At 38.1% G+C, this 27456-nt stretch overlaps 1 protein-coding gene across 1 annotated transcript in view; it reads right to left on the bottom strand.

The window, feature by feature from the left end:
- The window catches only part of iglon5 (IgLON family member 5), a 199561-nt gene extending 183397 nt beyond the window's left edge, over nt 1-16164 (bottom strand). The window contains exon 1 of the mRNA XM_015336582.2: nt 15514-16164. Within this exon, the coding sequence (XP_015192068.2) occupies nt 15514-15574 (61 nt within the window). The 5' untranslated portion in view covers nt 15575-16164. The remainder of the gene's footprint in view (nt 1-15513) is intronic.
- Nucleotides 16165-27456: the final 11292 nt, after the last annotated feature.

The following is a 27456-nucleotide window of genomic DNA, read 5'->3' as shown; positions in this document are numbered from 1 at the left end:
CGCACGATGGAGAGAAAAAGACAACACAGAGTCATGAGCCGCTATACGGTATATTCTGCACGTAATTCCTGGTATGTTCTGTGGTTGCCAGACCTGCAATTGGGAAGAGAAGGCTACACTTTAAATATCTGATTGCTAAGTGACCCTTTGTGGCAAGTTTCATATTTAAAATGGTGACAATATGTCTTCTCAATTCGAATTAGCCTACTCCTCTTTATTGACAGAAAACTAGGCAGCTAGATGATAAAGCGGGATGCCACACCATCTAATAAATACAAAATGGTGGTTCCAGATAGAGACTCCTAGCCACCCTGTCTGTCACAGGTCCACTCAGTGTACATGTGGTATCTATCCACATATGTTTCAGGGGTGACCTATAATACATCACCTTTGGAAATGTTCTCTGATTTGATCAATGTGAGCCACTGAGCCCCTCACTATTCCTTTTTGTTGCCGACTTCCAAATTACTACAAGGTATGAGATTTGGCTACAGATCAAAAAACGTGCAAGACTCAACAGAGCCACACTCACACCAATCATACCTGATTATATTAATTTCTTGTGAAAATCAATGTGTCTCAGCTACAGTTTACCAGAGCAAAAAGTACAGCATTGTTAGGTGCACAGCGCCAGAGCACAGCATTGTTAGCTGCTTTCTCTTATGTTAGATAGCTGTGTTGATTCAACTCCCGTTTCCCTTTGCATGTGCTTCCATTCTGTGCTGTTGTGTAACATTCAGCTGTCATGTACAGTATGCGTCGGGAGTAGCAGAATGTCCTGGAGAAACATCTGATCTATATTCTTTTATACAGCAGTAGTAGGCTTGGGCCTTGGTATATGCCCATGTGGGCTTGATCTGGGTGCTCAGAGTTCCTCCCACAGTCTAAACACATGCTTAACTAATACTAAATTCTCCTCCACAAGTGTATACAGTATGTCCTCTACAATGGACTGGCATCCCATCATGCAGTCATGTGCTGGCTAGGTTGGGCTCTGGCTCACTGCAACCATCTAAGGATTTTGATGTGAGATGGAGAGAAGACTTAAGTGCTGGCTCAATTTCCTTTCATGTTTTATTTATGGAAAGAATGTACGTTTGGAAAAAAAACAATTAGCTTTGTCCATCTAAAAAAAAACAGGCAAGAAACCTGGAGACATCCATTAATGCATCCAAGCATCCATTAATGAGTACTCCAGTGTTGTTACAAGGGGAAATCAAACAAACCGCTAAAGCTACAAAGAAGAAAGAGATTGTTATATTTCCACTAGAGACCCTTAGGTACTGTAAGCGTCCTGAAAAAATCATCCTGTTGTTTTCTCTACCTATTCACAAATAGAAAGTCAGACATCTTGGTGAGAATGTGCAACAAGCTAGAGTCCATCCTAAATCCACAGGATTCAAGGCTGCAGTCCATGGCAGTACATGGTTCTAATAACAAGACAGCGTGTCAGTCCATCACAGGGCAAGGAAGAGAAGGACAGTTTAGAACAGCCAATTAAATACAAGCAGAATGTCTTGGAAAGTTAAGAGCATAAGTAACATTGCAAACTAAAGGTGTACAATTGGCCCATCTTCTACAATGTGAAGATATGGGTACAATCCCTATCCCTAGTAAGAGTTTAATTATCATAGTTAAGGGTCTACAGTATGAACAACAGCCCTTTTTTATTTCATTGTAACCGAATGAACGCAATCAGTCCCTAGCCTAGTTTTTCTGTTTAACTTTCCCAAGATCATGTATAAATTTAATGTCAATTGCTGTATGCTAAAACAACCTGATACTCAGAGAGCACCTTCAACTACAAGGGAAACATTGATCTCTTATAGAAACCTGCAGGAAGCATTCATTTAGCATGTTTACTATATCTGTATTATTTTCTCTTGTTAATCCCCTCTTAAATTGGAAGCAGTTTACTTTCACCTTGACAATCCCTATACTATTCTATTCTTTTGTATTTCTCACTTTGCTGTTCAAATATATTTTCTCAGCTATGCCTGCACCTCAATATACTTTTTCACTCTTTGACTCTTGGGCCCTTAAATCCTTCAATGCACAGTAGTCTGTAGAGCACTATTGTTCCTTTAATTGTTTTTATTTTAATTTTTGCTTTAAGTCCTTATTCTCCTAGACTTGAATTAATGTTTTTAGGGATGAATTTGTTTTGAGTCTTTAATATTATGTTTTTGAAGTAAACCCAACCTCCCCCTATTGAATTAATTTATTCCCAGTTCACTGATTGTGAATTCTGCTTATTCATTCATCATCTGCCTTCCCACAATCATAAAGCCTAATTTTAGAATCCAACTTTAATTATTTAAAATCTAAAGTATAGAAAGAAGGGTTTTTTAGGGTGGGGGAATATTTTACATTGCTATGTTGATTTGTTCTGTTCAAGAAATTAATTCCTAAAAAATGTTTTCCATATTGTGAAATTGCAGGTTCGGATATGATATGCCTTCTGGCCAACTGTGCCATGCTATCACAATCAGTTAGCAGTTGCTTAAAATGTTCAAGTTTAAAACAACAAATAGTAACATTTTAATACCTTTGGGACAGTATATGCCTGCAAGATAATTCATAATTCATATAATTATAATTCATATAAGAGATTAAACTGAAAAGAAAATCTGCCAACATTGTCTTATTGAATGTGTGAATTTATATCTTCCATGTTAATACATTGAATCAGCATGTGATGTTAATTAAGACAAACTTGGCAAGGATAATTTAATATATAGCGAAATATGTGCTAGAAGTTTAAGATGTTAATGACATGTTTTAAGCAAACATTTGCCTTCTTAAAAGGAACAATTTGAGACAGTGACAGGGAAGAAGCAACCCATGCATTAAAGGTTTTAGCACAGAGAGATGCAGCTAGAGAAATGCCAAAGATTTAAAAAGAAGATGTTACTTTACAAACAAAATGAATGGGATACATCCACATATAAACAAGAGTGCTGTGATGCAATGATGCTACAGATACACTAAGCTGAGACGATGCCTTCTGTCACTGTAATTGTCTTTGCCTATAACTTAAATACACAGCATGAAGCACAGCAGTTACGATTCTAAAAGACTATAATCTACCTATCATATTTATATATGAGCCTAAGCAGGTGTCAGTGTAATAAGACATGAAATACGATCAGCGGGATGAGCTACTGCTTTTGGAACAGAAACAACTCTCTGGTACCTGAGAAATTGATCCAGAAATCTAAATTGGCTCTATTATTGTTAATCACCTAAACCATCCTGTCTGCCTCTGTTTTCTTTACCTCTTCTACTGGCTAATATCTAGTGATGAAGTGAGTGTTAACACTTCCTGTAGCATGTTAAACTGATCGGTTTTACCGCTGCCCCAAGTGAGCTGCAGCAAGTCGGGGTCTGGTAAATGTGCACCTCTCCAGCAGTACAGATACATCATTAAAGGCTTACTTAAAAGGTCATTTCTATATCATCTCCTACCTGCTTCTGTAGCATTTAAAAAAATCAGTTTTATTGGCATCTGAATTTTTTTCTGAAAGTTTCCTTAGAGCAGGAATTAAACTGAGTAATATGTCTTTTTTAAACACACCAGAAGGAATTCAAAGTAACTCCTTTGTGGAGTTCTTTCCTCATTTTACCAGAGACTATAGAAGAAAGTACAAATTTGGCTTTGTGAGGTGAAAAAAAGATCTTATTATTACCCTTCATTTTTATGGTCAAAATCCCAAACAGCTCAAATGCTTGTTCAGAAAGAAGGTTGATTCCCATTGCTACAAAATAGTTTTAGCACATTAAGAAATGTTCCTAAAAAGGGAACTGTTTAATCCATCCCACTCATTGGTATTTGGAAAGGCTGTATTAGACAACTTACAGTACTGTCACTTCAGCGGATAGGAAACTGAAGGTCACCCAGAAAACACAAAATCTGAAAACCAGAGTCTACATATTTCACTAGCAGAATGGGATTCTCCACATGGGCAGCTCTTCTAGAGAAAGAAAGAATAGTTTTCATCCTTTTCACAGTGGCACAAGTGCTGAAAAGAATAATACTGTGAAGCTGTTGCTAAGTCTAGAGATACCAAAGTAGACAGTCGGGGATCCCACCAACAATCCATTCACACACCGCAATTGGCAAACCGCCTACAGCAGAGTCGGCAGCAACAGGAAGACTGACTCAGCTCCCCCAGCAGCACTGCAAGCCCAAGAGCGATAGGCAAATCACAGATGGTCACTGTTGTGTGGCAAGTCAATTTTACTCTTTGTCCTCTCAGATCCATCCCAACAGGCCTCAGCCATGTGCATTAGAAGCTCAGGGAATCCAGTGGGCTAATGATGACACAGTTCAGTTTCAAATCGGCAATGTCTGGACTATAGAACTATTTCATGTATGTTTTGGTCTTCGTAAAATTATTTCATTAGAATTTGAATTCCTGCATTCAAAGTTTTGCGGTGTTTGCCTGCATTCAGATTTGAATCCTGAGAAGAGCTTTGCTTAGGCACCCTGAAAAAGAACAAAACTTCACTGCTGAATTAGAAGAGCACTTTAGCCATTAACTGCTAAATGCAGTAAACTACTAAAACAATCTCAAAACCTACTGGTAAACGACTAAACCAATCTCCTAGCTATTTTGAGTAAATGGCCACGGTAATGTTTTTATCAATGATTACAGTGCTGCATCAAAGCCCTGCTAGTGATGTCTTTGCAGATGATTCGCAGTTAAGACCATGCTGAGTGGGATCAATGGAGAAACACAAAGCAATCTACAGAAGGATGTGACAGTCCTATAAACCTGGGAAATTCAGGCTGTCTCGCTGGCTGCGTCCAGGAATTCCCCATGGACAAGCAAGCCATGCTGAGCACACAGGTGTTTCAGCAGGGGAATCCTTTACTTGCTTCGCAACAGCAACCCTTGTAATCAGTCAAAACCCTGCGGAATTGAGGGCAGTACCAGTTGGGAAATGTCTTTCCTCAGGTTCGTGTCATCTCTCATTTGCTGTGCACTGAAACTTAAAAATAAAATAATATGATAGTAGGAAGGAAAGCAGCAAAACACAAGCCAAAAACCATCGCGCGTGCCTGCATTTTCATAATGAGAATTTAATATCTCGCCCTGGACTAATAGCATATGTAAATCTTATATCCATAACACAGTTACATAAAAACAATGATTTAATGAGATGGTCAACCAAGAAAACCTTAGCCACTTCAGTCAGATAATGACAGATGCAGCAAGATCCCACTCCTTGACTCATTAGAGATTGTCCGTGATCTATTATAAATTATTTGTACCACAACCTCGTTGTTTGGGTGGGGGGCGGCTGTGACCATTGGGCCTGAGACCGCCCAGAGATTTATTTCTCCCACTGGGAGTTTTCGTTTTCCTCTCCATGCCTGCAAGATCTACTGTTGCTGTACAAATTGTCAACAGCTGTATAATTCTGTTAAGTGCTCTGTGGCAAACTGTTGTAGAGGGCACTACAGCAAATTAAACACAGACTGACTGACAGGCCTTCCAACCCATAACATCTAACAGGCAAGACGTTCTCCGTTCCATCTCAAACTACTGGTCTAAGCAGTAGCCCACAGCTCCCAGACTCATACTTCAGCTTTATGGATTTGCAGTGAAGAATTTCAACAATCCCAGAGAAGATATAAAAACTGAAACAACCTCTCACCAAAGTCAGCAACATATTCTGATGTAAAAGAATTATTTTTTTTCTCAAAAACAGAAAAGGGTTATTACTTTGACTATTTTTTACAAAAAACATTTTGTCCAAGAGGCACCTGTGGATGGCATTGTACCTTTATAGTAAAGACACACACAAGAACTGATAGACTGCAACTATTGTACTTCTGGTTTTCTTTTATCTCAGTTTATGTAGCCCCATAACAAAGAAATATCATGAATATTTTCTATTGTAAAACCTTAGTAAACCTACAGTATTTTTAATCATTGGCTGTATGATTCTGTAAAGCTGTCTGTGGTGAACTGTTGCAAAGCGGACTATAATGAATAAAGATTAATTGATCTATTGAATTTCCCCTTTTATTATTTTTGGGTATTATCTAGGAAAGCACACATCTTTCAGACCTATAGGAGATTATTTGTGAGTCTTCTTCTCATGCTACAAAATACTAAAAAAAAGCTTTAAATTGTTTTTAAATGATCTTGCTCCTGTTCCCAATTTGACATCTTCAATTTTATGAAGTAACTGCAGATCATTAAAAGTGCAAATCTGGCACAAGACAATGAAAACATGTAATGAGATTTTTTCACAAAAATTTAGTTTTGAAAAATGAGAAAACACAGATGGAAATGCTGTCTGGTTAATCTCTTTTCATGCATTATTTTGCATATCCCATCTAATTATTTGATATAACAAACCATTAAACATTATCATATTTGTTTTATTTAGGAACAAGTAATAGGTTTAATCCATGCTTAAAAGAGAGGAGAGAAAACACAATGTTTCGGCCGTGAAGCCTTCTTTAGGTGTCGTTTTTTTTAGAGAAATTCAATAATATTGTTTTTTGTTCCATCGTCTTCACAAAGTAGTGTTTTTTTTATTTGTAACCTTCACTGAAATGTAACTAGGATGTCAAAACAGCTGAAGGCTGCAACAGAGGAACTGAAAGAATCATAAATGACTTGGATCTCAGTGAGATTGATAAAAATCATTGGCATACTAGGAAAAAATATGTCTATTCTGTTGTCTCACTGAAAACTACATGGTCCCTTTCATCTTCTGTCTGCATCTGAGTCCTTATTAAAATACCGTAATTGAAACTTAAGTCTAAACACTGGTATATAGAATAAGAGCTGACTACGGTTTTAACCAGCAGTATAAAACTTGGCAAGATTAAATCCCATTTTGAGACTCAGCCAGTCCTAGGACTACTACAGTCATAGGGTACTATGGAGACTGAGGTAGAACAAACTCAATGACACTGTGTGTGGTCTGCATTCAAAACCTGCTCCATTCTTCAACAACTCCAAAAATGGGCGCCTTGAGTAGAACTGAAATCTTTACCATTTTTGATCTGCACATTCAAAATTAGACGCACTAAACCTCAAACGTGCTTTAATTTAACCTAAGGTTTATTCTCAAATTCTGAAAACAGACAATAGTGTTGAGAACGCTTAGAAAGCAAGCCCATGTTGTCTTCATTATGCTGCTATTTAAGTTCCTTTTTCAATTATTTATTTAAAAAAAATGTTCTTTGAGGTTCGAGTCAACATTTCTTCTTATGCTGTTACATGTTTGAGTGAAAGACAAGGTCATGAAATATTTTCAACCACATGTGCACTGAGCACCAGCTGTATCCACGGTGGAATATTTTGCTTCTCTAAGTAAGAGAAGAGGAATAAAATAAGGGGAAGAGAACCCCAGCCAGCCACACACTTTATGTGCAACACACCTACATGCTCACATTTATACTGTACAGTCACAGATGAACAAACAAAATATCCACAGTATGTACTGAACAACATTATCAATAGTTTTCCCCAAGGCTTTTCCTCTGAAGAGGCTGAAGTTTGTGCAGCACCAGTAAAAGGCCGTGAAAAGACTTCCTAATGGCTTCGATTGAGGAGGTCCTGTGGTGAAAGAACAGGTCACAGATGCTCTAAGGCCCATTCTGGGTGGGGAATATACTGTTCTAAGGATATGCAACATCTTCATATTTGTATATAACATATGCAACATGTCAGCTTGTATAATCTACCGCAGGAAATGAACAGTACATTATTATAATGGTTTTCCCATGGCTTCACTTTAGGTTTCCTGTTCTTTACTTCACTGGTGAATAGGAATACCTTGATGTACCCATAACAGATGTTTCAAGGCATATGTACCATACATGTACTGAAATACGATGGTATTCCTGTAGTCCTGTGCAGCAAAGTAGTCTCAATGAAGCATTAAGCACAACTAGTAATGCATGAAAAATGGAAAACTTTCTCCTGAAAAGAGTTAAAGGAAAGAACATGCAAGGTAGATAATGGTTTCGCCACCACAAATTGCATGGGACATCACGTTTTAGATCATTGCCTGGTCCTAAATCGGCATCTACTGTCCAGTACCTAATTTAAGGAAGGATTTAAGGAGTCAAAAAACATTTTGTCTCTTCCTGAAATGTACTTACTGTTGCTGAAGACAAAGTTAAAATGAGAGCAGCCAGGCTGTAAGCCTGTAAAATGCAATGTGAGAAAAAAGCTGTCCCCCTAAGACTGCATTTTTCTCACAGTGCCTATCCGAGGTTTGCTGACTGCAAGTGTTTCACATGAGCTTTCCAAAGGTCTTACCACATCAGCTCAATTTTGAGAGCCACATTTGCCAGCAACTTAAGGATACCATCCGCCTATCCATTTGTAACCATTTCATTCAATCCAGGGTCACAGGGAGACAAAATACTTGAAAGAACACCTAAAACTTAATAGTCTTCAAAGACGTAAGCTAGCCCTAACCTCAAAGACAAACTTGAATTACTTTCTTAAATCCTCAAAGATATTGTTGTGCTAGTTTAGAATGTCACCTGACACTTCCACATCGTTTGTGACATGTTTATGACTCTTACGTCAGGCACAATCCTTTAGAACATCTGCCCCAAAGTGGTTTAATATCATGTTTCTTTTTTTTCCTATCCTATAATCATACGACTTTCTACTAGATGTTATGAGGTTGCCTTGACAGAAGAGTAAAATGTAATAGGTTTATTTTTCCCCAGACTTTTTCTTTCCCTGTGAATGCTATCTACAGTAATATTTCAAAGCAGCAATCCCAAAGGAGATGCACTGTTTGAGATGTGCATTATATGCACTTGTGAAACTGTTCAGTGAACAGCTTAGGTCTCCAGAGGCAAAATGTACTAGTCTAGAGTGTTGTAAAGGAAATCTATGTAAAGGAAATCCAATGTCCAAGATGTCAGTGCTTCAACTCCCAATTCAGCCACGTTATTCTACTTGTACCAGGACAAAAGAGACTGGCCTCACTGTTTCTATATTCACTGGCCCTAATGTTAGAAACCTCTGGTCTGTGTATATATACAGTACACATATACATACTGTGTGAGTTAATAATTAGGAGCAAATAAAGGTTTATTCCATGCAGAAAGGAAAAGAGACACAAGGTTTTGGCTGTGGAGCTTTCTTCAGGTGTCAAATCATATATATATAATATAAATTATATGAATATTTATATCATATGAATTATAGATTATATTAATTTATAATTATACAAGCCGATTTGCCGCTGCAATATTAAATGTCAAAGTAACCACTACATATCACACTAATCACTTTTATCCTAAAAGCTGAATTTTGAAGAAAAAGCTGAATTTTCCATTGGACCTTAAAAATTGTCAGAAATTAAAACACATTTTCTGCATCTTTGATTCCACCCCCATCCCTTGATTGCTACCACAGTACTGCCTCACGAGTTTGTCACAAGATTTAGCGCGTGTTTCAACAAGGATGTGCGCACACCCCATGGTCCCGTCACTCTGCATCAGTTTGCAGCAGTAATTTCTCAATTCTCCACCTGGCCTGCTGTGTACTTGGGCTGCTGCTGCATAAAGGCTGCCACTCGTCACCCAGGTCAGTTAGTAGTGAACCACCTCCTGCAGTATGTGTAAAGCACTTTGAGATCCTTCAGGATATAAAGCACGGTGTAAATACAGGAAACTATTATTACATTTTATTCTGAGATATACCAAAAGATGCTTACTATGATGTTTAATTAGCACACTAGCAGTGAACTCCCATGCAGGTGTTTTCATAACAAACTATTCTACAACAAAGATATATTGTGCAAACTGCATGGTAAGATACTGTATGGTTTTATTTCAACATAGTCCATACAGTATATGGCCTGTAATGTTTGTGTGTTTAAAAATCTTATTATTAATAAAACCTGGAACAATATACATTTTGTGAGTGCCTCTTTGTTTTTACATTTAGCTGATTTTAACCAATGGTCCTTGTGTAATAGTGCACAAATGAGCAGAACCGCAAGGCTGTATGGGTTCACAATTAACAGTGAGAGATGCATCAGTCCTCTGCCTCTCACACCAGTCCTGTTGTTGGTGCTGTGGAGATCCCAGTGTAAAAAGACACAGATGGCCAGACAATGTTCATATCTGAGGATATGTGTATAGCATCTACATCTTTCCCGCACAGATACCTGTAGAAAATCAGGAAAGTCACAAATTAGAGAAGGCCATTTGGCCAGTCTTGGTCATTTTGTTTCTAGAAGCTTTAATTAGCCAAGAATACCCTAGAGCTATTCCTTTGATAATTCCACTGTCATCTTCAATTTATCTTAGAATTTCAGATTCCCAGTCTTCTTTGTGACTCCTGTTTTCTGTCTTGAATGCTCTTAAATTGATTTCCCATTTGTGTGTCCATGTCCTTGTGTTGCTGTTGGTCTTGAAGACATCCAATGAGTTGTTCAGTGGGGGCCAAGCAGTGCTGATTTCTTAGAGTTGACACACATTTTTTTTGACTCCAGAACAGGGTGGTATAAATATTAATTCTGATTCCAAGGCTAAAAAACATGGCAACACAACATTGCTTTCTTTCACCACCAAAACGCAGCTCATCTCACAGAATGACACTGACAAAGGAGGAAAAGGAAATACCGGTTATCTTAACAACGAGAATTTTAAAGATTTCCTAAATGTCATGTTCATCAGAAAAAAAGAAGAACTGCAGAAAACAAATCACAGATGTAGACTACTTGACAATAGACAAACATGCAGATGTGACAAATGAGAGTAATCAACATAATTTATTTGCAAAATTTAAAGTCTGCCAATCTTGTGTCACTGATATTTTAGTTGGATATGCAATCAGCCAACAAGAATGAAACCATTAAAGAAATTATTGCAATTTTTGTGGACTAAATGCATAGGTAGAGGGATAAAAAACAAAAAAATATTCAAAAGTGGGTAAGCTATAAAATGTATACAAATGAGTACAACCTACTGCTATTAGAATAACAAGTCAGATTTAATTTCTAAACATTTGAGCATCCAGCAATGATGCCAGCATTAGCAGCGAGTTTAATGTGGTAACAGGTAATTAACACAGTCAGAGTTTGTCCTCTACTAGAAGCAAGTCAGAATCAGCAGCAATATGACATGTAGTGACATTCCTCTTGTAGAGCTGTGCCGATCACCTTGTGTTTGAGTGGCTGACAAAGTTGGACATATGTGCCAAAACAATCCAGCATTTTGGGGGCCACATAACAAAAAACATATTGCTGCTCTAGAACCTTTGATAATATCCTTGGACAAGCTGGAAAGAAAGAAATAGCCGTACTTTAGACTGATCTATTCGTATCCTGTGGACTGCACTTCCAAGACATTGCTGATATTCATCAGTCAATAACAACATACTGTACAGTACAGCATATGCATAGCATGTTTAGGCATTATATGGTTTAGAAAATTTATCTATGACATGACAAAGATCATGACAGATGTTCAACGTATTTCTTCTAAGTAATTCACAGCCACGACATGACAATGACTAATGTGGAGATCGGATCCGATAAAATTAGGTACTGTATATCACCCAATATGGATTACGAGGAGCTTTAGAGAGACTAAAAACGTATCAACATCAACACCTCCAAGCACAGCCATTTTGGAAACACTGATTCACATGAGAACATTTTATGTGACCACTGAGTCACTCATGTCATCGCCACTGGTCATGTTGGAGGTGTTTATCACTCTTGTGCAGCACAGCATTTGGGGCCTCATATTTCAGGGTGCAGCCAATTTCTCATGGTTTTTATTTAGGTAAAGGTCACTGTGGGCTGTTAAAGCTATTGTCCCTGCTGTACTGCATGTTCCCATCTCTCACACTGTCTGGTGATGAATTTCAGGATGTAGTCCTCAGAGGTAGGTACATAGAGTATCCCAATGTGGACATTGCTGTGGTTACCTTGAGCAAGTCAAGTTACTGGAATGTTCCACTCCACTGAGTTCTATAGAGCTGGTTACCACAGTTGAGGATGATGTTGCAATTGACCAGTAACCCATATACTCTCAGTCCTTCTAATGCAACAGATACAAGCTTAATTTATAGTCTACTGAGGATCTAGGGCAAAGTCTGAACATTACATTTTTACCTATCTCAGTACAACACCAGTAACTGTCATTCTTCTGGTTCATGTAGTCTATGACTCTAAAATAAGCTGGTAAAAACACTTCTATTTGGTTACAATGTCTTCTGAGAATAATACCTTCCACCATTGTTGTCAGTTATCATAGGAGATTAATAAGATTATTAATAAGGAACCAAAAACTGCACTAATCAGTTCATGTACAGTAGGTAGCTGTGTCAGCATGTGTAGGTTGCAAATGAACAGATTAAGGTTTATTTCATGCTGAAAAGAGAAGAAAAGAAACACAACATTTTGGCTGTGTCACACCCAAAGAAAGCTCCACAGTGGAAACATTGTGTTTCTTTTCTTCTCTTTCCAGCATGGAATAAACCTTTACTTCTTCCTAGTCAGTTCACACAGTGTACAGTCTAGTTAAAGTCAATAGCTGTCTGATTTCCCAGCAGAAATATCTGGACTTGCAGTGAAATTCCATTTCACAAACCTGAAATGAAAGCAAATTTGGAAGCATGCAAATGAAAGCAACACCTCGCCCTTATGAAAGTGTCCCGTTATATGCCAGAGAAAAACATATTGAAGTGGACAAGCTTGCACTCCCAAATCCCAAACCTCCAAGTTTGGTTGTAAATCTGCTTAAAGGTATCTGTTAGAATATGAGTTCACTTCTCTGGGTCTTTACTTAGTAGCCAAATCAATTCACATTGATCACGACCCTATACTGTATGTAAACTATATGCCATATTAACACAAAAAAAAAACGCAGCTTAATTAGGTCACGAATTTCAAAAGAATTTTTAGCTCAGTATTGTCCACTTACGGGGGACAGAATTTACGATTGTGTGTGAAATTGGTTTAGCACACTGGTCTCTGGGTGTGCAAAATGTTTTTTCCTCTGAAAAATACAGTAATAAAGTAGACCTTTTTTATCTTTAGAAGAATATATTAATCAAAGCACATAACTGAACCACAAAACTTACTTCTCTGTAGATTAATACAAAATCTGAATCTGAAGTAATATACTGTATATATACTGATTCATTCTAGGTTAATTCATCAGAGATCTAAGCTAATTAATTTGACAAAACACAATTCTTCAGGAAGCAGTAGACCTATATACTGTACTTGTACTAAGTAACAATACAGCCGAAGTGACAGGTAGGTTTGATTTGTAAAAGGCGATTAAACACCGCCTGATCATGTATTGTGTGCTAAACAATGACCAGACATTCAGGGACACCTAGATCTTCACTCATCACATGTTAGAGAAATGCATCTCTACTATAGAAAACATTAAAAGCGATTAAAGTCTGAATGGAAAATGACAGGTACACACTGAGGAACTTAACGCTACGCGTATATTTTAAATGAATCTGCCTTTAAAAAAGGAAGCTTCAAAAGATTAAGAAGTCATGGAGATACAGACTTAAATAAGAAACGTGTCTTAAAGAAACATCTTGAAACAAAACGATTGTGTTACATCTCTAGAAATATTCACGTCACTTAATTATTTAAAAATCTTAAATAGCGAAGACATTTTTCTCCAACAAATGATATATTACACTGTACTGCTCCGTTTGTTAAACGGTACTGTGGAATTAGCTCTTTGCTCCTAGGTAGACAGAAAAATCAAATCAAACAAAATGTACAGTATTGGGATTTCTTCTCTGGGCAGAACAAAAGGTCAGAAGCACAACCATGCAGATTATTGAATAAAATGTTACTGTAAAGCAACAACAGTCATTTTGCCTCAGAGCGGTGCATGACATGAAGCCAGCAGCAAGAAGCGTAATTGCTGAACTCCTACAGTATGCCGTTACTTAACTACTTTTATGTTCTTTCATGCTACTAGGAGGGCTGCTAAAATCCCATTAACGCAAAAACAAGAACCCTACATCGTCCGTGCTGTGGGCTTCTAGACTCGAACATATTACTGACATCGTGTACATCTTCTTAAGAATGTAAACCTAATTGAATTACGCAGCCAGGACTTCAAAAGAGACAAAGTTGTTCGGTTAGCGCCACAGTACCTCACCGCCGAGAAAAAGCACACCAACTCGTACTGTTAGTCTTAGCGTTAAACCAGACGGGGCTGTATTTTTTTCACATCATTTACATTTTAATAAGCTCTGGATTGTAACTTGGAGATCAGACCACCATCAGTGCGGCCGCAGTCAACTGAATTCGGTATAAATCCACCACACGGCGTGAACAAGATATTTTGTGGTGGTGCAGAAACTATTTCTTGTTTTATACCTACAGTACTGTAGATTCTGCGGCGCTGGATGGAGACTGAGATCCCAAGATTTCATGTTTGACTACACTAATTTCTAGACATCGTTCTTATCGACAAACGCTGTTCTGTATATCTGTATATACAGTATCTGCCTGGAGGGAGGCTTAATTTTCTCAAAATAGCTCTGCTATATAGTATATACATAGTTTTTTTTGCTAGTCACATCTTTCCTTTTCCTTTTCGTTTGTGTTTTGAACTGTTTGTTTTATTATCCCCGCATAAACAAAAAATCAGCAAACGCTGATTTTAAAAAGCAGCTACAGTAGCGCATAAGTGCAGATGTTGATAATTCCACAATAGCTATAACATATCATTTGTATTCGTTGTTGTGGATACAGTTCAGCACTCTGCGGAGTCGAGCGCGCATACCAAAATCACCTCCGGCAGTACATCTTTTTTTCTTCTTCTTAGAAAGAGGCTGTTATAAAATCAAATAAATGAAAGGCTAATTTTATTAGACCCTCAAGGTCTACCTTAATTATTAGGCTGTCGGTGGCGAGAAGGGTAACCATTCCACCTTGCGCAAAACTCTTCAATCTTAACTGTTTCAGACGGAAGGCACTGCGCTCGAAAATACCGTAGCAAGAAAGCTATTACTAAATCGGTGTACGTGTTAGAGCGCTCAGGCGGCGCTTTTATTCGTCTTTCAAACCACAGGCAGAAATATCCGCAGTTGCATTTCTCACCACTTTAGTTGTCAACGTGCCGTGCCAACGTTTTAAACTATGCTGATAGCTTTGAAACACCAAGACTATAGGCGACAAATCCAGAGGGAGGATGCGATTCATACCCTATTTTGTGACTTTGGGATCTTTTCAATCCAGACACACACCAAAAAAAAAAAGAAAGAAAGAAAAAAAATGCAACAAATAATGATGCTAAAAGCAAGTAACAGAGTAAAAGACAAATTATCAGGAGTGCAGCACAAACGGAAAGGATAGAAACAACACAGAACGTGGTGCATTAATTCTGGTAAAAGCACACCAGCAATCCCAGCAAAGCCAATCACAACATTAGTATTCAACTCCAGCCACGTTTGGAGATAGCTACAGCTACACATTACAGCAGTTATTATACAGCCAAAGATGAGTAACACTTACCATTCGCAAGAACTGCTAAAAGCATTCCGACCAGCACGATTCGCAAGAGAGGGTCGCTCATTTTGTGTATTTTGATGTATTTTCCTCCTGCCAAGATGTTCTTCTGTATCTGAATCGAACTCAGTCGCGGTCAAATATTTTTTTTTTTTAATTTTACTGATCAGTTCAGAACACTTCAAGTCAGTGGGAATTGTTCACGACTGACAGGTAAGTTTAAACAGCAATGTCTCTTTCCTTTTCCCTTCCTTGATACAGGTTAATAACCCCGTCCAAAAGGATGCTGTTTTTAAACGTGGAAATACTGTACATGAAAACAAAAAAAGCGTGCACTATCAAAACAAACCAAGAACAATCACAACAAATTATTCCCAAGACTGTAAATTCTCACGAAAAAGCACCAGCGGTCTTCTTTAGAAGGCAGGCAGATAACTGTAAATACGCATTAAGATACAGCTAAATTGTTTTTTTTTTTTTTTGGAATTCACTGCGTTTTCAGCCCTGCACCTTGCATTGCATTGCAAAGGAAAACTAAGCAAACCACAAGAAGCTATGACAGACAGCTCAAGGATACTGCATCGGCCAATCCGTGGGTCGAAGGAAGTAGGCGGGATTTTGAACTGGTCCAATTAACAGCCCAGAGGGAGGGGTTTGACCAATAGTGGGGATGTGTGGGAGGAGTCTTTGGGCAAATAATGCTGCTGTATTACTTCAATTTGATTTATCGTACGCTTAGAGTTGCTGCAGTATCGAAGATAGGGTAGTCAGAAGAGACCACTGCTGGTAATAACTACAGAAAGAATATGAGGGAATGGGGTGGAGGGAAATAGGGGGCGGATAGATGCTGTGCAGATAAGAATAATGCATGGTTTCATACACTGTATGTGGGTGTGTTTTAATACACATGCAAAGACATGGGACAGATAAGCTTTAAAATCCAAAAAAACATCCTTCATCTATAAAAAAAAGAATGAAATTATTATTTTACTCATTTTGAGGAGATACTGTAAATACACATGCAATAAACTTAAAAAAATATTAGTCTTTACATGTTTTGAGAAAAAATACTGATTTTTGGTAATGATCAAATGTTTTAGGTGTCATTTTGGGTAATTGATCATTCACGACTGTGATACACTCAAGTGACTTTAAACTGCTGTAAAAGCATTAAATCACCTCAGAGAGATCTGATGAGGCAGTTTAACCTGTTGAATGTCAAGCCTTGTGAAAATCAAGGCAGAAATACACTGAAAGGAACTATTTCGCTATGCTGATCAGGAGAACAACATCTTTGTGTCATTGGGTCGTTAGAGAAACAACTCAGGTTTATTCTTCAGCAGTCCATCTGAAATTCGCTTAAGCAATGAATCAAGGTTTTATGTAGTTCCTGATGGATGTAAGGCGGAGTGGCACAGATGGGCACCTTTTGTGTACAACAGGCTACTCGATGGGGAAGTCCAAGTGTGGTGGTCTGGGCAGGAGTTTCTAGTTGCCACAGAGCTCTACGTGTAGTGAGTGATGACAATCTGACTGACTGCATGGAGCTACATTGATTAAGTTCCGACTTGCTGCCCTTCCTGTGAGCTAATCCCGATGTGACAACATTCCAGCAGTACAGCACGTCCCCCTACTGTTCATGTAACAATAACTTTCTTGTGGGATGTGCTGTGGATGTCCTGCTCACTAGGCATGAATCTTGTGGAACACCTGTAGAAAGATGAGTGACATCTAGGGCTCAGAGACAAGTGAGCAGTTTCAAGCTCTATGAGATGATTGTACAGAATCCCTGAAAAAGACAGCATTTGTAACCAGTTGCAGAGCATGTGTCACAAATGAACAGCATTAATTAATTCCAATAGGGGATACACATGCTTCTACCATGATACTTCCACAGAAAATTCTCTATTGATCAAGTTTGCTACGGACAGCTGTTAATAAACATATATTACTTATGTGGTGGACGTTCAATAAAATGTCAATGCACCTACTACAAAAAAGATAAAGCTTTTCCTATTATAAATGTGTTGCAGTTATATGCGACAAGTTTCGTATGGTGCACAGTATACAATTTTATCTTAAAAAGCTAATGCATTCTTAAGCATCATATTCCCTAATAGAGGAAAACATGTGGAATGATTAGGCACTGAAGAAATGAGAATTTATCTATGCATTAACAAAAACATAACAAAATACTTTTATAACCTCAAATTGTTTCTGTGGTTTGCTTCGATTTTTCATATGTATAAACCAAATCCAGCTTTTGTGCTACTTTCTAGTCACTTCTAAGATATTTTAGGAGCAAAAGCAGACACAGTTTAACCACAAAGGAAATAACCTATAGTCAAGGTGCCATTTTGAAGTGAGCTCAGGGTAGTAGCCTATCAACAAGCAAGAGGATTTACAGTAAGGATCAAAAATAAGTTTTACATTATCCTACTGTATGTAAGAGATTTTCTTCTCCATGTTAATCATACACCAGTCTGTATAAGAGCACTGAAACTTCCTGCCTGTTGAGAAATGCTGGTGACTGTTTCTTATCACGCAGGTTCCTCCTAGCGCTGAATAAAATTTTTCTTTTGATTGCCTTTTCACTTTCAACTACTGTCTGGTTATTTAGGTTCCTCAAAAGGGATCTTTTCCTTTTCCCAACCCTTCAGGCACAGACAGTCAAATTATGCTCTTTGACATTGTTTCATCATGGTAGAATAATAACTGTTGCAAAACATATATTTTGGGACTAGACACATACATTTGTCTAGAAATGGAATTTTTACCAGAATGTTTAAATTTACATAGTTAATCCCAAGTAAAGTAATACAAATGCAATTTTATTTTTCCTCCATATTGTTTAATGTTTGAACTATAACAGACTCCTAATCTCTGAAGAACATTCTTGTTTAAACATTTAAGCATGCCTAAATATACAATACAGAAGGTGTAGTTAGTTTTCATTAAGAAAAGCAGTCTTAAGAACATAGGAAAGCTGAAAATTGAATGAAAGTTATTTGGCCATCTCACTTATCTGCCATACTGCTTGTTGTAACTATAGCAGGTTATCAATTTAAAGAAAGCAAAAGCAAATGCCATTTTCCATACTAAGATCCCTCTCTGGCAACACAGAAAGATGGTTGCTGTGGATATCCTAGCCATTTCAATTCCATCTAATCCATGTGGGTCAATTGTTTTCTGCTACTTGTAGAATTGTGGTCAAAGTTGGTTAATGTCATAATTAAAACTCAGATCCATTGAGCCTCTCAGCCTTCCATAAAATTCTTTATAATGGACCCTGGTGCCGCTGCTGCTATATTTAGACACTTAGAACTCACTGCATAAAGAAGCGGTGTCCATATTTATTATCCACAGAGGGATATGGAACCTTATTTAAGCATTGTAAATAGATAGGCAAGCTTTCAGATGTCGGTATATCAAACAGTTTCAAAACGTCCCATAAATCGAATCTTCTAAAAGCCACTTCACGTAAGAAATTGTATATAATATACTGTACAGTACACACAGACATATACATGTATATATGTACTGTATAGACACACACACACTGCTACTTGTGGCACATAAAAAGTGCACATATTTACTCTTTTTATAGCTTTTGCTCTTTGGGTGCTGACAATGATAAATCTACTGGAACATCAACATTTTTTGGTGCACTTACATTTTACAGCACTCATTTTTTCAAAATGCATTGGATTTGATTTTCTCTGTACAGAATCTTAAACACCTTTTTACTGCTTTAAAGTTTCTCTTTAACTTGACTGTTCTCTTAAACTTTCCTGAAACTTCTGGGATTAACAAACCCAGGAGAGCAGAACATCAGGCCTAGACATTGTAGAAACTGCTCACAAGACATCATAATTAATGTAGCACAAAAACCCATTGCCTGGAGGAGGGGAAACCGATGGGCCTATGACCCCCAGAAGTTTCTTTTGTCTCAATTGGGGTTTTTGTTTTCCTCTCCGCTTGTTGAATTCTGAACTGTTATTATATCGCAAACTTCTATAGAAAACTGTAAAGAGTTCCTAGTGAAAAGTTTTGTGAAGGGTGATGTTAACTATTTGTGAGTGTTAGCTGTCAGCTGTAATTTTTAATATATTTTTATAGTGTATTTAGCTACAGTAGCTTACTGGCACCATAAATTCTGTTGCTTGAACCTTTTCAGATTATTGTAGGTCTTCATGCCCTTCATCATTAAAATATATTGCATGTCACCTAAAACTGGCTTAGGAAGATCTTTTATTAAGTTTAAGTTAGGAAGTTTAAGAATCATCTGTTTTTATTTTCCTACTTCCTCTTAATCATCAGAATATTTTAGGCATCACAACTCAGTAGTTACAGCACTCATTTTGGGGATGCACAGGAGAAAGGAGTACAATACACACATACAGTATTCTCAGATAACAAAATTCCTGTCAGGCCACCTGCTGCTTAATTGAGCACAATGCATCCCAAAAACATGAACCACAGGGTTTAGGGTAACAAAGGGAAGACAGATGTAGCTTTGACTAAGAAAACAGCATACTCAGAAGCGGCTTGCCAGCTATGAAGGTTGTCTTCATGCAGCAAGCTGAAGATATCCTGTACAAAACCAGAATCTATTCACCTGGTAGTGCTGAGCCAATTGCATGTTACCACTTGGGTCCCAGCTGTCTAGTGAAAAAGCTTTGACTATATCCGCAAAAACACCTGGATCACAGCTTAAATAAACCCAGAATTTTCTTTTCCCCACTCAGGAATGAAAAATCAAGTTCAGAATGGAAATTCATACATAAAATACAATCTGTGGATCATGCTGAAAAATGATATAAACATCCCCTAACCATGACCTTTACACGTCTTAATGTGTCTATAAAACCTCTAGTTTTAAAATCAATTTTTCATTAATTACACGGTGTGTATTTAAATTAGCTAGTAATTTAAATAGTGTATACTGTATACTTGTTCCTATACAGTATATGTCAGGATACTTGGTTTATACCAAATTACTGTTTAAAATAATTTGTATTACTTTATTTGCCAAGCACTACATATACTGTACAGTAAATGTCAGCAAACTCCCCTACCCAACTCTCCTTCAAGAAAAGGGCAATTTAGAATTGACAATCAAACATAACAACTGACAAGTGCAGCTCTAATTTCCTGCCAGAATTTGATCACATACAGCACCACTCACAAGACCGTGCACAACTCCATCAAACCAAAAAGATTGGCAGCAGAATTTTTCATTGTTTTGTCTGGAGTTAGTGGGGAATGATGTCACTTCCATAACCCACTCAGTGTAGTGAGCCCTATTAGACACTCATGTCCTTAGAAGGTGTGAGGCCACTAGCATCAAAGTGAACTACTGTTGTATTGTCACAAAGCAGTTCTTTCCAGGCCCTATGCAGATGATGCAATCCGGAATTGTGAAGATACACTGGGGAAAAAGTCATGCAGGAAAGGGTCTGGATACAGGGGGGCGTGTCCGAGGTGAGCAGGTGTCCTGGGGAAGTGAGTCCGGGCGAACAAACAAAGCCAAAGTCCAAACCGGGAATCCACATGGAAGAGTAGAGTCCAAGGCCAGGAGATCCATCCAAGGGTTAAAAGCATGAGCCGGGTCGGGACCGGTGGGGCAGGGGATCAGGAACAGGATGTTAAAACCATAACGGAGCCAGACGCAGCAGGACCCCAGGGTCTCACGAAGCAGAGTTCAATAAGGAACGCAAAGTGAAGTCTGCGTCTGGCTTTTAAGGGGGAGCGGGAATAAGGAACAGGTGCAGACAATGGGAGAAAACAAGGAAGGCCTGGAGCACCCTTAAGAGGAGGGGTTAGCGATCGTGACATGTACAAGAGAGGTAAATGGCCTTTCCCAGTCCTAGCCTTTCAGTGTTCATACAGTATTGTTCTAAATAATGATTTTGTCTTTTCTCTCCTGTCTCTGTCTCTGTGGGGAAGGGAGAATGTTTAAGTTTAGAGCCATTTATTCTGACTCCAACCAGCATGCAGGGAGATGGCTTAAATGGTTTAAGATCAGTTTCCCATGAATCAGAACTGAAAATAATAATTATCTGTACCATCAATCATTTCTAATCCAAATTAGGCCCCAGGTGTACATGTAAACAGGGTATTTGTACAGCCAACCTGAAAGCAAAGTTACGTGCAGTGGAGGGAAAGTAGAAGTCTTGATTAATCTCAGCTTGTACAGTGGAAAGTAGGCAAGCACCTTAGGGATCTAGTGTAATTGACATATTTGTCACATTTTCAGGTACTACTATTTTTGCGGGTGCATGCTTGGCAAAGGACAGAGGACAAACTCTGATAGCAAGGGAGGAAATGTAAAAGGTTTTTGACTGCACCCAGCCCTACACAGATACACGGCAAGTTAAATAAATGCAAATTTGATACAAGACAGCTACGAACCAGGATGTGAGTGAAATGTAATCAATAACCTTGTAACAGCCAGGCAAGCAAGGTGGCCCTTCACTCATTTTTTTGTTATTCAGGAGACCTCCAGGTATTTTGTTGATGCTTGTGATCTAGAATCAGATGTGCAATACTAATCAAAGCTGCACGTTCTTGTGTTGTGCTTTCCTAGCAATAATACAGAGCTGATTTGAGTCAAGCCAGATCTTCACATCAAACATAACAGAGATACAAAGGACCAAAGGGCACAGGTGGAAATTGTTTTGACTAATTAGAAGATTAAGAATGGGAAGTTTTTCTTTCCACAAAGTACCATGACTAATGGGAGGGTGGGAATACTAAGTCATGTTGCAGTTGCTCAGTCATGTGGGGGGGGTTTTGCAAAGGAGTTTAAAACACTTGAGTCAGTACATCATTAGAACAAAAACACATCTTCTCATATAATACCAATTGCAGCCATCATACTTTTTCACCCCTGTTGACATGGTTTGAAGATTAGCTTCAAAAGTTAGCTTAAACCCAGCCATAAAATCATAACTGCAGTCCAGTACTAACTGGTTACATGTACAGTATGTGAATCTACTGACTGTGGACAAAGGTCCACAAATTAAGGCCAAAAGATCACACAGTCCTGTACAAACTAAAATATAGGCAATACAGGGGTCAGGTGTGTGCTGTGGCAGTTGGGGGGAGGCAGTGTCATACCCTCTACATCTATAGGGTGCTCCTTCTCTGTCTGGTTCCTAGTTTACCTGTGCTCTTCTTGTCTTTCCGGTGTGTCTTTGTGTGCATATATTTATGGTTCTTCCTTTGCTCCTCGCTCAGCACTGAGGGTACAGATGTCTTGAGACCCGTCTAGTACCAGGTTGCCTCTTCCGTGGCCTGAGGGCATGGGTTTCACCCCACATTGTCTGACCCCCTGAGCCCAGGCTAACCTCCATGTTGTCACTTTTTTGCCGCTATGCATAGGGTCTCTACTGCTCTCCTTGTCATTCCACATCATGCCCTTTCTGACATCCTTGAAAGGCAGGTCCTTGGAAGCAGAAAGAGATCTTATGATTTTCTTTAGGGTATTCCTGTTATATAACAGTATAATTACTTTTGTTCTCCTTATCTTGCTTTCTAGAACACCCTCCCCTTTAATAATCAAGCCCACTCTACACCAGCTCCCAGAAAGCACGGAGGCTTTGAGGGAGACCTCAACACAAATTTTGTTTGGTCTGCCCCTAAATGATGGGTTGACTAACCCCACCAACAATATCTACTATTAGGTAGTAGTTTATATTTTGGGAAAAATTAAAAGCAAATTCAGCCGTAAAAACCAAAACCACCATAGAATACATTGTATTTACAGCAGGTGTGGTTATATTAGAGGTTAAAAGTATTGTAACAGTTCAAGGGAATAGATGCAGTGCATTTAAAGTGGGTTAAATTTCAAAATTCCAAAAAACAAAAATGGAACAAGTAAGTAGTTTTGCTGGCTACAATCCAAGCTATCGATTTACAAAGAGACCAGATGAAGCATCTGTACTTTTGCCTCCCATAACAATTATTACAATCATTGAGCTGATTCTTTTATCTAAAGTGACTTATGTTTGTACCTATTTATACAAATGAGTTTGTTTTTTTTGCTTAAGCAAATAACAGCTGTGCTCTACCCAGGGTCTGATATAACCTTCCAGATACAAGTTCAAAAGAACTGTCTCATATTTGCTACCTGGCCAAAAGCTGAATAGTATGCTGTGTGCTCAATAATCAATAAGATCTCAATAAGATAAACAAGAGGGGTTGTTCTTGTTTGGGGGGGATTATGGAAAGTCTCTCTGTCTCCTGATCAACCACACTCACCTGCCAATACCCTTGGGGTTCCTAATATTTTGGCTAGTCAATGTATGTGCTGCATTTCTGCTTCTTCTCAGTAGAGGCCACTGTAGTTTTTCTCACTCCTGTCAGACTTCTCACAGACAAGATTATGGTATTCGTATTTTGAGAGATTGTCAGAAATAAAGACTGAAAGTAATACAGTATGTGTGTAGGATGTTTAATAAAGCAGAATTGTCCTAGTGCTGAAGGGTTAAACAAACATTTTATGTCTGTTGAAATAGATAATAATGTAGACCCCAAGGACAGTGGTGGAATATACTCCCAATCATTATATCCTCTCATGTTTAATAAGGAAAATATTTAATTGTATTAATTGGCTGTGAATGGTTAAACCCTATAGTGGATCAATGAACAGTATGTTGTCAGAGGACCTGTATGTGAGCAATTGTGTTCTTTAGTATTAAATAAAAAAGAAAAGTCTCTTACATCCATGACCCTGTCTGGATCAGAATGGATAGGAATGAAATGTTCAAAATGCCCAGAAGAGACAAAGACTACTGTGATGTCCTTGTGATGACCTATAAAACGACTTGGCATCTGAAATCTGGAGCATTAGTTCATAAGGGAAAACAGTAGATCAATAGCCTGAGCAAACAGGGTGTCTTATGTCTCAAGTGCACATAAGTGAAGGTGTTTGCCTCTTCAAAGGAAAGCACAGAAAACTGTCAAATAGTGTGCCAGACTATAGAGGCAAAACGTTTGGGTAGGGGAAATATTTTAGATATTTCAAATTACTGCTTGATGTGGTTCCAAGCAAAACAATACAATATTTCAAATGCATTTGTTGGAAAAATGTAAAGACATTTTCACTGTTACAAATAGATTTTTTACAAATATAAATTTATTACTAAGACAGCTAGCTCATATTTAATTTCTTTGCAATTCACTCACCCATTACCAGAAATCCACTTATCCCTATGCGGGTCACAAAGGCCCTGTATCTAAACCTAGAAGCACAGGATGAATGATAGGAACTGGAGCCTTGGGCATGGTGCCAGTCCATACCACAGCCAATGAGGGAGAGACAATATGAAGTAGGAAGCTAAACCTAGGCAGCAATTTTGTGGGGGGGTGGCAGAAGATGGGAGTCCACCAGACCCGTTCCAAAAACAAGGAGAACATGCAAGCCCTGCACATAAGCCTTAAACCCAGGACATTTCTGGACACTATACTCAAATCGTTTTACAGGTAGAAACCCCCACTTGGATGAGCATACTGGCAGCCAGAGTGTGCCAGTACGCTTACCACATACAGGTTATCAGTGAAGAGGAGAACAGAGTAATGAAGCCAATTCACAGATGGGGATTTAAATTTGGTCATGACTGGTAAAGGTCAGGGTGAAATTTGGTTGGGACCCCCTGGTAATGCCCCTACTCTTTTTGAGAAATGCCCTGGGAACTTAAATGACCACAGAGAGTCAGGACTGCGGTTTTACATCTCACCAGAAAGACAGAGCTGTCTTTACAGTGTAGTGTCCCTGTTACTATACTGGAGCATTAGAACCCAAACAGACCGCAGGGTGAGCACTCCTTACTGGTCCCACTAACTCCTTTTCCAGGTAGACATCAGCTTTCCCATGAGGTTTCCCATCCAGGGACTGGTCAGGCTCACCTGCTTAGCTTCAGTGGGTTGTTAGTTGTAAGTTGGAGGGTGATATACTGTAACCATTGTACAAATTAATGTTCTAATTTGTGATAAATCCATCCTTACTGTACATTTGATCGAATTAAAACAGTAATTCTGTGCTCAACTCAGTTATTTCAAGTGAAAATAGGTTTTGGAGCACATCCCCTTAAAGTCATTTTCAGAGTATGTAAGTTTGCCTTTGGTTCCATATCCCTCTAAGGCAATAGCTGCACGAAGCCTGCAACCCACTGTTGCACACTTTAACCTTTCCGTCACTTTGGTAAAGGGTTTATAAAATGGTCCAAAGTTCTCCTGGCTCATCTTCTTACTTCTGACTTAATTCTAACCTGACTTTTCAGTTATTGGTGTTAATGAAGGGTTTAAATCTAGTAATCTAGTCTTTGTAATTCTGCTACTGTACAGTATGTCAGTTTCTGTGAGCTGTGGACTGCTGTGATACCTTCATCGTTATACTCCAGAGGTTGTTAGCAATTTTGCAGATCGCTTGTTTAGGGTTTTCCTCTATAGGTCTGATACATGTACACATTTGATGATGGAAATATTTCCTTGTATAACTTGGTCTTAGCTGACGGGTGATTATACAGTATCTTTGAACAATCATATTCCAGATTGTTGATTCTGGTATGAACTAATTCTATGCCAGTTTTAATTGAGTTTCTTTTCTTTCAGCTTCAGGATTGCCCACTTTTCTCTAGCACACGGTTACTGTACAAACGCCAAATGCTGAAATCAAAGTACAACAGGTTTACAGATGTTCACAGCTCTTTTAGGAGCCTAATTACCTACCAACAAGAAACACCTGTCAGTCTATTGTCCTGTACATTTCTTGCTACAAATCAAAGTGGTTCAAAACTATTTTTGTTATCCCGACTCAGGAGGCCAAAGCTCTTTTTTTTTATATAATAGCTTGGAGTTGCATCTATCACTCAGTTTTTTGTTCATGATAAATGATTATTCATGGAGTTCATAGTGAAAATTACAGTTTAGACTACACTGTTCTGGTTCTTTTGTGCACTGTATATTTTCCAAATGCTTCTCAGAAACAGAAATGTGATTCATAATCTAAATTCAACTTATTTAAAGCATGAATACAGAAACATTCTCTTTATTTATTTTTTTCATTTTATAACAAGTTTGCCACTCAGGTGCATTCTTCAATAAAGGCTCTTAACTCTTTTGCTGTAATTGCTGTATTCTAAATTGTTAAACCACCCTAAAATACGTAACATTTTAACTATGGTATTCTTTGACAGTTACACATCTGTGATTTCAATTTAAGTCACTCTTCATAAAGCCATCAGTAATACAAAGAGTAATTAATTACAATTTTCACATTTCAATATATTGATTTATAACACAACAGTTAAGAGTCCTGAGCTTGACCCACTACTGTGTGTAATAGTGGAAAAGGAATTTATATCTAACCAATTATAATACTGTGCAATCTTCTGCTGTTCTGAGTGAGCTGTTCATTTACATTGCTTTTGCATATTCCTGGTAAAATGAAATGCAAGCCACACACAGATCTAGGCAATGTCATGTTTTTATGCTGGTAACATATGTAAGCACTATCTCATTGACACTTTGTATATGACCTGAACTGAGGGGAGTTTCTTATTTATATCCAGTCCCCTAGGTTGACTAGTAATTAAGATGCTTGATAAGGTTTTGAAACAAGGAGTGGATTAGTGTGCGGAGCAACATCAAAGTCAACCAATTACCCTTAGTGACAAGACAAGAGCTTCAAAGGGGTTAAACCAATCTGTTACTGTGTGATAATAAATGGGTTCAATGAGGTCATTGATCACAACAGCATTGTCGTATTTTATTCCAGAGTTCAAAGGACTGTTAACTGTGAAATAATTATTATACAGTTTTTGAATGGAACATGACACAGGTAATATATCAACCAATTTTGAGACAAAATATTTTACAGTTGTTGTATGAGTATCAGAATGAGAACCTAAAATTATTAAATATTTGAAACAGTTGTCAGTAAAT

Source organism: Lepisosteus oculatus, chromosome 27 (genome assembly GCF_040954835.1).
Source record: "Lepisosteus oculatus isolate fLepOcu1 chromosome 27, fLepOcu1.hap2, whole genome shotgun sequence".
NCBI classification, from domain to species: domain Eukaryota; kingdom Metazoa; phylum Chordata; class Actinopteri; order Semionotiformes; family Lepisosteidae; genus Lepisosteus; species Lepisosteus oculatus.
Note: the sequence above shows the minus strand (reverse complement) of the source record. Positions and strands in the feature narration are given on the sequence as shown.